The 10,871-nt window shown below is 50.0% G+C and overlaps 1 protein-coding gene across 1 annotated transcript in view; it reads right to left on the bottom strand.

Annotated features, from left to right (window-relative positions):
* Window positions 1-138: 138 nt before the first annotated feature.
* The window catches only part of CTNND2 (catenin delta 2), an 840,020-nt gene continuing 829,287 nt past the window's right edge, over window positions 139-10,871 (bottom strand). Inside the window, exons 19-20 of the mRNA XM_045285280.1 lie at window positions 8,966-9,039; window positions 139-933 (exon numbers count right to left, since the gene is read on the bottom strand). Coding sequence (XP_045141215.1) covers window positions 673-933; window positions 8,966-9,039 — 335 coding nt within the window. The 3' untranslated portion in view covers window positions 139-672. The remainder of the gene's footprint in view (window positions 934-8,965; window positions 9,040-10,871) is intronic.

Below are 10,871 nucleotides of genomic sequence, written 5' to 3'. Positions count from 1 at the left end.
CTTTTTGTTTTTGTTAAAACATACTGGGAGAAACGAAAAAGAAAAGAAAAGTTGGAAATCCATACACCTTTCAAAAGTTGGAAATTGAAGCAATATTTAGAACCATGGATGAGGAAAACACCGCTTACGGCATTGGTGTAATATACACAATGTACTTCTCTCTTTTAATCTGTAATGTACATCAAATACTTTACAACGATGCATTAACAAAAGGCAAGAAACATCTTGCTGTACAGAGGAACCCCAATGCAACTGGAAGCCTAGAGTCACAACAGATGAAGAGATCAAACAAGGTGTGAGAAGCCGTCCCCCCTACAGTGTGTAAACGATGCTGTGTCTTGTGCTTAACACCCCAGCCACCTCCTGTGCCTCCCCTGCTCTCCCTGCCTCCACACCCACCATAAAGCACGTGCCACTCCCTACAGCTCAAACTGGACCGCCCTGGCCAGACGCGGCTCACTGGCTGCTCTCTATGGACTCCCGGGTGAACTACTTCCAGTTCACGGAGCTAGCGCTTCCAGATGGCTCATCGGATCAGCTTACTGGTTATCACCGCCTTCCTACGGGACAGGCTCTGACAAACTAAATTTGCAGGGAAAAAAAGAAATGTCTGGTGATATGCATGCACATGCATGGCTCCCGGGGCGCTGCAGCCTGCCAGCCCCTTGCGCCTCACACCCACGAGTCAGGGGATGCAGGGTAGTGGCTCGTCTCATAGTTCAGTTCGCTGTAGGGACGGGCAGCCGAGTAGAAGTCGACGTAGTTGCCGGTGGACTTGAGTCCCAGGTGCATGGTATACTCGCTGGTGGGAGGGCGATGGTGGACTTGGTCCTCAAAGAAGGACTCGTCGTAATTTCTCGTGGAATTCTGGAAAGGCTGGTAGGGCTCGTACTCTTTTCTGCTGGGCTCCTGTGGGACTGGCTGGGCAGAAACCTGCAAAGCAGAGAACACGCGGGTGAGTTTGCGTTCCCTGGGAGCAGCCTCCCTAACTGCAGCCAAGCACTCATCTTTCCTCTCCAGCTGACCCCCAAGTCACCACTCTGGTGCTGCTCAGAACACTGCCAACTGCTCATTGGCTTTGTGTCGATCATTCTAGGTCATCCTTCTGACTAACGACAGTGGGCGAGGAGCTAGGGAACACAGTGGTGTATTATCGACGCCCCTGCACCTCCAGTATTCTCCAGAGGTGCTATCATCCCAGACAAAGAGACAATGAAGATATACAAGGTCGCATGGTCAGCCAGGCACCTAATTGCCCCTCCAGAGGGCTGGGGCCACTATGTCTCCAATCTGCTCCTGGGGAATGAGGTCACTCCAGCACACCTACTCAAGGGACCACGTACCAGAGTCCTAGACAGATGTACTGCTTAGAAGAAGAGAGAGTCCAGTCAAAACCCTCTGTGCTCTGGGAAAGCAAGTGTTTTCAAACCTGATTCAATTAAGGTCTGACTGTGATGATAACGTCTTGGTTGATGGATGTCAAGGGCTCTTTAGAAGTAAGTATCTGGGAGAAAGACAAGGCTTTCCACTCCCATTAAGAGTTACAGTCTCTGATATTCACAGGGGGAGGTCGACCCTGTCCTACCGGGTCCCAGTGAGTCAACATCGACTTGATGGCAGTGAGTGTGTCTAAGCCAACCTCAACAATCCCTGCTTCCACCGTGACTCTCTGATGGCTACTGTCTGACATGAGATCCCTGGAGCGTTAAGTAGACCCTAGGAACCTTTGAGTTATAGGAACTCAAGAACTCCTTCTCGCAGCTTGGCTTTAAAGGAGTCCTGTTGAAAGACCTCAGCTGGTGAAGCTGCTAACCAGACGTGGGTGGTTCCAACCCCCTGCTGAATTATGGGAGGAAGGTGGCAGCCTGATTCCATAAAGATTACAGCCCTGGAAACCCTTTGGGGTAACCCTATTGGGTTACGATGATTTGGAATCCCTTCATGGTGTGGCCTTGGGTTGCTTGGCATTAAGGGATGGCAAGGAGATGGTCATGGCTCAGGGTGCTTATATATTTATTAGCAGTCATAGCTGAGAGCCCAGCTCTCCCCTTCTCCTCCAGTTCCCTGTGGGGGTCCCCACCCAGGCACCCTGGTCATGCAGTGAACAGACCTCTTCACGCGTGGGATGAGGCCAGTCACATGGAGATGGCAAATGTGTGCTAATCGTGGAGGAGGTCTGTTCTGAATGAGAAACCCCCTCTGAACACGGTCTGATTACTTTCCTAGATTCAGTAATTCCTGATTAATTTAACTAAACAGCCTGGGCAATTCCTGTAGAAATTGGTCTTAGTTAATGGGTAATGATTTGTAATTAGCACGTCATGTTGTAAATGAATGCTTCTAGTGGCCTGCACATAATTCTTCTCTTGAGCACGGGAGACTCCCTCCCCGTATATGTCATTGATTTATACCAGGAATCGACCTGTTCAAAGAAGTGGTGAACTTCATCATAGCTGCTGTCCAGTATGCCTCTTGCTCCTAGTTAGTAGCTCTGAATGAATAAGCTTTCTTTCTACCTGGGAAAATCCTCAGCACTTAGACATCTGTTGGCCTAAGAGCCTGGGGACCAGGAATTTGTGGGATTCTGTGTGTCCATGTTGCGAGGATCACATCTACCAAACCACATGGATGGTAGAGGTCTTCTCTGAATGGTCATGTGCTATGTCTACCATTTCTCTCCTCCAAGACTGCACTGCTACCCAAGTGCAAGGACTCCAAAGGGTGGGAAGTGAAACAGGCTCCACTGTGCTTCTGTTCCACTGGGCACTATGTTCAACATTGGATGCGTTCTTCTTAGTTTACCCATACATTCCTATGTACACATGTGCATGTCTGTCTCTCTCCTATGCCCCAGTCTCAGTCTGTGGTATGGGAATGGCCAGTGCAGTTGATATGATGGGACTGCGAAAAGGTCATGGAAAACCATGAGTAGGTGACCATCGTATAACCCAAATAACTATTTGGGGCTGTCTCCTGAACCTAAATTCAAGTCATCCTCAGCGGTACAGGGCAACCACAGCTGTGAGATGCCACAAAGCCCTGGGGTTGTTCACTTCCAACAGAGTGGGAATCCATGGGGAGAAAGTAGGTCTATGGAAATCGATGGCCTTCTCTCTCCCCAGGGACCTAACGATGAACCTTACAGTCCAGAAGTCTACTCTGGACAAGTGGCACTCAGAGCTGGATGGTGTGCTCCCGGGCCGTACAGAATTTCATCAGGAGGGACAGGTCCTTGGAGGAGGACATCAGACTTCATAAAGTAGGGCAGTGAAAAAGAGGAAGGCCCTGGACGAGATGGATGGACCCAGTGGCTGCCTCGATGGGCTCAGACATAAGAACAATTGTGAGGATGGATGGGACAGGACCGCGCAGTGATTTATCCTGTTGTATAAAGGGTGGTGATGAGACAAAACCAGCTTGATGGCACCCAACGTCAACCACCTGCTAATACCCATGACCTCTGTTGACCTGTGAGATATTTGGGACACTCCAGTGACCTGCTGTCTGTGGCTCATGACCCCGTTTATTTGTTCATTGGCAGCTTTGCTTTTGGCAAAGACCAGCGCTGAGTAGAGTCTGGCAAGGTGTCAGCAACGTGTCCAATGGGCAGGAGGGCCTGTGCATTCACCAGGGGGGTGAGAACGTTGCCTAGTGAGGCTGCATGTATGTTGGAAAATTGAAGAGAAAAAAACCTAACTCCTGTGTACATTTCTTCTGTTGGTGGTTGATTCAGCCCATTGCCACTGACTGACTTAACTCATGTTGTTGTTGCTGTCGTTCAGTACCAAGGAATCGGTTCCAACCGGCGCGAGCCTATGCACAACCGAACAAAACACTGCCTTGTCCTCTACATCCTTATGATGGGCCCTATGCTTGAGGCCACGGTTGCAGTTGCGGTGTCAATCCATCTCCTTGAGGGTCTTCCTCTTTATCACTGTCCCTCTCCTTTCCCAGGCATGATGGCCTTCTCTAGGGATTGGTGTCTCCTGACATCCTGTCCAAAGCATGTGATGAAGTCGTCCCCCCACCCCCACCCCCCGTGCTTGCCTCTGAGGACCCCTCTGGCTCTAGTCCTTTCAAGGCAGATTTGTTTGTCTTTAATGACAGGATTTGATTCAGATGACTGGATTCATATGGACCTCACATTGGGTTTCTGAGGCTAGAAAGCTTTACAGGAATAGACATCCTCTTCTTTCTCCCATGATGTGGCTGGTGGGTTTGAACCTCCAACTTTGAGGTTAGCAGCCCAACACTTGCCTGGCAGTGCCACCAGGGGTCCCTAAATGGTTGATTGAAAAACAACTTAAGGTTGAGGAGTCCCTTTGTGTCTCCCTCTCCCCCTCCTCCCCTTGGCACTGGCTGTGCAGAGAGGGCCTGCCCCGAACGAACAACGAACGAGGCGGCTACTCTCTGGAAGGGGATTCCCCTTCCTTTGCACAGACGCTTCCCTGCTGGGTTCTCAGACAATGTTCACGAACAGCAGGGTGCTCATGAAGATGACGTTTGCTATCTCATGGGTATGGGGATCAAGCCAACAGCTTTGGAGTGTTTCTCTCTGCGCTCCAACTATTGTGATGCCTGGCAGGAATGTAGAGATGGAGCAAACGCCAGTTCTGGCACAAGTTACAAAGTGAAATAGTGATCTGCGTTAATAATAACTCCCTCCCCTCCTTCCCAGCCACCACAAACCCTGTTGCTATAGAATCGATTGTAACTCATGGCAATCCTGGACAGACAGTAGAACCACCCCACAGGATCTCCAAGGTTGGAAATCCTTATGAGAACAGACTGTGTCCTAGCGGATGGTGGGTTCAAACCATTGACCTGTCAGTACGCAGTGGTGGTCTTCAACTGCCGTGCCACCAGGACTCTACATGATAATAGGGCTATGATAATACTAGTATGGATATTAAAGTATTATAGCACAGTCTAAGGAGCTCTGGTGGTACTGTGCATTAGGCATTGAGCTGCTAACCACAAAGCCAGCATTTCAAACCCACTGGCTGTTGGAAACCCTATGTAGCGTTGCTATGAGTCTGAATCAACTCAATGACATTTAGGTAACAGCATACTCTATAATATAATCTGTCTCTGAAGAAGTACAGCCAGAAGGCACCTTAGAATCGAGGAGATACTTTTGACATGTCATTAGGAGAACCAGGCCCTGGAGGATATCCTGCTTGGTTACACAGAGGTGAGTTGAGAAGAGGGTTTATGGAAGATCTGTCCTTAATGAGGCGCAGTCACACAGTGAGGGTGGCAATGGGCTCAAATGAGATAATGACGGTGAGGATGGCACAGGACTGAATACATCTTTACTATAAAATCAAAACCAAGGCAAACTCACTGCCATCGAGTCATTTCTGGCTCATAGCGACCCTATAGGACAGAGTAGAACTGCCTGCTGTGTTTGTGAGGCTGTCATTCATTTTGGTCATTTTATTGGGGACTCTTACAACTCTTGATACAATCCATTCATCGATTGCATCAGGCATGTTTGGACATATGTTGCCTTCATTCATTTCTAGACATTTATTTGCTATTGAGCCCTTGGTATCAGCTCCTCTTTTTTCCCCCCTCTCTCCTGCCCCCTCATGCCCCTTGATAGATTATAAATGATCATTTTCATATCTTACATTGACCACTGTCTCCATTCCCCTGTGTTTTCTATTGTTCTTCCCCCTGAAGAGGGGTGTATGGTTATGTGTCCATCCTTGCAATTGGTTCCCCCTTTCTCCCTTCCTCTCCCCACCTTCTCCCTACCCTTCTGGTATCACTATTCCCACCCCTGTTCCTGGATTCCATGTGTCATGAGCCCCAATCTCTTATCTATACCTGTGTACATGCTCCAGTCTAGCCTGAATTGAGAAGCCGCACTAGGGTCGTGATAGTGGGGGCTGAGACTGTACTTCTTTATGGGAGCAGAGATCCTCATGTATCTCCCATGGAGCAGCTGGGGGCTTCGAACTGCTGACCTTGTGGTTAGCAGTCCAACTTGTGCTCTGTTACAGAAGGACCTAAGGTTGCTATGTGTAGGAATCTACTCTAAGGTAGGCGCCTGCCACCAACCACTTAGTGCAATGGTTCTCAACCTTCCTAATGCCATCGTGACCCTTTAATACAGTTCCTCATGTTGTGGTGACTCCACAACCATAAAATTATTTTTGTTGCTACTTCATAACTAATTTTGTTATCTGGCGGCCCTGTGAAAGGGTCGTTCGACCCCCAAAGGGGTCGAGACCCACGGGTTGAGAAGCGCTGACTTAGTGTAATCTGACAATGAAACTACAGTCATTCCAAGGTCACCATACGATGGGCAGAGCTCACAGTCATTGTCAGGGCTGAGTCTGGGATGACCGTCACCAGAGAGAAAAGTATGAAGCTGCCCCATCAATGCCGGCTCAGATGCCGGGTGTCCCTTCACGCACCCACGTCCCACAGTCACCCAGAGAACAAGCCTTTGAGGAACAGGTGCGAAGAAAACTGACAGGAAAACACAGATGCGTTCTGGAAGTCTCCTGGACTCAGGGCTCCTGAAATGTGACCGTGTAGCCAAGTCACCTGGGTGTCCTGGGGAATGCGATCTGACCCAGGTGGGCTGGGGAAGCATCTCACCTGCATTTCTAACCAGCTGCTGGGCGTGCAATGCTTCAGGTGCCACACACCAACTGGGTCTTGTAGGGCGCTCCTGAGTATGTACTTTCTATTTAGTTGTTTATATTGAACTTGCTGCCTCCACTTTATTGGAAACGGTGATGTCGGATTCATGCTTCCTTCCTAAGGAAGAATTGGCTGGCTCGTAGCAGTGACCTCATCCCTGTCTAGCAATGATCAGAGTAGCACCTACAATGGACACTGGTCTATTTGGACCCTGTTTTTTAGCCTGGTGGTGTCGTGGTTACGAGCGGGCTGCTAACTGCAAGGTCAGTAGTTTGAAACCACCAGCTGCTCCATGGGAGAAAGAAGGGGCTTTCTACTTAAAGAGTTTCAGTCTCAGAAATTCACAGGGGCCAGTTCTACCCCGTCTATAGTGTCGCTATGAATCAGTATCTACTACGCTATGACAGTGGGATGAGTTCTGCACCATGGTTGGAAAGCTGCGTACGCCCACCAGAAAGAAACGTGAAGTGGTCGTGCAGCCAAGGGCCGCATTTAAATGTGTGGTTGTTCTATCAACCAGCGGCACCACGTGACCGACCCCGTGAGGGTTCCACGTATGGGATGGGGAAGGTCAAGGAACATGGTCTTTTCCATTTCCTCCCCTATGTGTCAAGCAGCCACTTGGTGGCCTGTCGTTTGCTGCTTCTGTTATTCCTCTTCCAATTCCCAGCGAGCCCAGCACAACAGAAGGAAACGCTGGCTGGTCCTGCACATCCTCACCGGCACTGCTACGTTTGCGCCCGTGGTTGCAGCCACTGTGGCCGCCCATATCATGTAGGCTCTTCCTCTTTTTCAGTGATCCTCTACCTAGCATGGTGTCTTTTTCTAGAGAAGTGCTCCTCCTGATTGCTGCCTGAAACCAAATCCACTGCCACAGCTTCTACTCTAACATCTGGTGATCCAACGTCGGGTTTCCGAGACTGACGGTCTTCCTGGTCTCGTCTTTCTCCCGCAGAGCACTGGCGGGCTGCAATGCTGACCTTGCGGTTAGCAGCCGAATGGCACCCAACAATTCCTCCTCGGTGCCCTTTCACCTGTTATCTAACAATGGAAATGTTTCCTTATCCAAGCACCATTCCGCCATATAAATAAGGAAGCTCACAGGAGAAGTGAGGCATTTAAATCTTGGTGCTGGCAAAGAGCATTGTAAGCATTATGGATAATAAACATATTTGTCTTGAAAGTACGGCCACAATGCTTCTTGGAAGCAGGGATGGCGGGCTTTTGTCTCACATACTTTGGGCATGTGATCGGAGAGACCAGTGCCTGGGAGAGGACATCATGCTTCATAAAGGGGAGGGTCAGCGCAGAAGAAGAAGAGCCTCAACAAGATGGGCTTGATGCAGTGTCTACAACAATGGGTTTAAACGTAATGCGGTAGTTATATAACTTCATGTCAACTTGAAGATCTATAAATGCGCAGGGGTGGAGTTTAGCCTGTAAATCGGGTCATAGCCTGATGGTAGCTCCTTGTGGGGGTGGCCTCCACATAAGGAGGGTCCTGGGAACCTCTCATCTCTCTTTGCCTTCACATTCGTGCTGGCTGACCCTGGTTGCTTCAAGCCCTGTGATGCGGCCACCACCACTGGATCCACACTTTGTACCCACCGGCCTGTGATCTTCCTGCATTCTGCATCATTGTGTGTGGCTGTGTGAGTCTGAAGAGGGACTTATGGACTGGTATGGGACTTATGGACCTGATCTGGACTGCGCTGGGATGTTTGCTTGATAGATCATTACTTTTTGGATATAAAGCTCTCTTATACATATATGTGTGCCACTGGATTTGTTTCTCTAGTCAACCCGGTCTAACACACATAACACCTGTGTGGATGGGGAATCACGGGGCAATGTTTTGTCCTGTTGGAAGCAGAGTCGCTGTGAGTTGGAACAGATTTGACCGCACCTAACAACAACAACAACAACTTCACTTTAGGGTCTCTTAAGTGGGAATCTCCTTGATAGCAATGGATTGGGTTTTGCTGTCAGGGGCAATAACAACTCAAAGACTTCAGCTTCCACTCACCCTGAGACCCCCACCCAGCTGACCATACACCTCCCTGCTCCCTCATAGCTCCATTTTACTGTGCAATCCTCTAATGGGTCCACCTTTTCCCCTGGGGCCTGGGAGTACTTCATTGTTTGTCTTTGGTCTTCCTGTGTGAATCTCACTTTCTCGTGAGGGGCCACTCTGACCACCCACAGACCCCACAGACCCCCTTAGGGTCCAAGTAAACACAGAGAGTTAGCCATTCCCTGAGCCTCGAACAAACACACATCTCCTGATGGGTCACGACGTCTTTACCTGGTTGTGTTTGATGTCTTCATTGGGCGCGCCATAGGAATTTCTATACAAAGTTGAGATTCCAGTATTTTGAGCTGAAAGCCAAAGGAAAAGGAGAGGATTAGCCAGAAAAGCAAGATTCCCAACAAGGAGTCAGGAATTTCGAGGGGTGGGGTCCTTGACCTCACCAAGCCGGGCTCCAGGTGGGCCATGTGGAGTGGAAAACCTTTCCCGGCCTGAGCCCTTCTGCTTTAGATACCAATCTGGAGAAAGAAGAACAGTTAGTTGACAAAGTCCCCACGGGGCGTCAGCCTCTGGCCATAATGCGCACAGGGTCAGGGCAGGTGCGGCCAGCAGATGGTAATCATACATGTTTTATTGCTGCTGACTACGGTGGAGGCTGGCGGGTAATCAAGGCTTGTCACCTGCACTGAAGCATGTGGGAATCTGTACCGGCAGCAGAGTGCTCAGCTGAGGGACGACAAGAATATATTTTCTAGCTGGAGCTCACGAAAGTGCTTCATTACCTCCCAGACAGTTCCCTGGCCCCAGGTCCCAAGGAGGAGCAGGACGACCCTACGAGACTCCCCTTTCTGTCTAGAGCAGTGGTTCCCAGCCTCCCTAATGCGGCGCCCGTCAGTACAGCTCCTCATGTTGGGGTGACCCCCAAACATAAAATTAGTTCCGTTGCTACTTCATAACCATAATGTTGCGACTGTTATGAATCGAGCGACCCCTATGAAAGGGTCGTTCGACCCCCAAAGGGGTTGCGGTGACCCACAGGTTGAGAACCACTGGTCTAAAGGCTGTGGCTTTAGAATCCTGCTAGGGAAAGAGACTTGAAAACACACACACACACACACACACACACACACACACACACACCCATGCTCCGCTTCTGACGAGCCCCTGGGCTGGTGGGAAGGAAGGGGAGAGGGGCCCTCCATTGGCCCACAGCTTCTATAGACCTGGGCACCACTCTTTTGCCCTTGAAGCTCAAGTGATCCAGCGCAGACCACCACTCCCCACACAGCTGCTAAAGGCCGTGGGTTGACGGAAGCTCTGTCATCGGGGTGTAAAGCACTCTAGAAACAAGAACGGATTCTATTTTGCATGATGTTATAAATATTCAAATGGGCCCTGGCAGAAAACATGGTGCCTAGCCCAGCCCTAGAGGCTTGGGAGAGCGCATGGCCCTGCCTGCACCCTGCATTCAGATTCCTGGCCTCCGGGACCGTGAGACATCACATTTCTGTTTTTCAATACACCACCGGTTGGCGCTCTTGGTAGGGAAGCTGTAAGGAAAGATCCTATTACCTACATGCACAGTTCAGGTAGCTGTGAACTGAAACTCCTGTTGGTAAACTTTGATTAGGAAGTGAGGGCTAGGAGGCCCTTTTCAATGAAACTCAACAAGACAAACACTACTCAGGTAGGCTCTCTGGTGTGACAGACACCCCTCCTGTGGTAGTGAGATATTATGTCAATGGGATGCTCCGGGCTACAGGTGGAATTCGAACTGTCAATCAAGTGGCAGCGTGATGTCACCTCCTTCAGAGTGTGGCCATCTGGATAAGAGCAAGACCCAGCTGAGATGATTCCTCTCTGCCACTTTGCTCGCCTCCTCGCTGGGACTCTGCGTCTGCCTCCAGGGGCGGTGCCATCAGGGCTGCCCAACTTGAGAGCTGCCTCTGGGTCCCTGCCACGTTTGCTCACACAGACCTTGGAGCCCTGCGAGTCTGCATCCACCTGCCTGTGATCTTCCTGCGTCACCTTTCTGAGTCATTGCCCTGGCTGGCATCGGACCCACTGCCTTCAGTTGGACAAGGGGCCCCTTGTTAACATAAAGTCCTTTCTTGTTCATCGATGGGTGTCACTGCTGTGCATTCTCTCGACAACCCAGCCTAACACACGTTCTGTCTCTGTG

Source organism: Echinops telfairi, unplaced genomic scaffold (genome assembly GCF_000313985.2).
Source record: "Echinops telfairi isolate 266 unplaced genomic scaffold, ASM31398v2 ScPeMD7_7469;HRSCAF=8507_1, whole genome shotgun sequence".
Taxonomy (NCBI): domain Eukaryota; kingdom Metazoa; phylum Chordata; class Mammalia; order Afrosoricida; family Tenrecidae; genus Echinops; species Echinops telfairi.
This window is presented reverse-complemented; position numbering and strand designations above follow the sequence as displayed.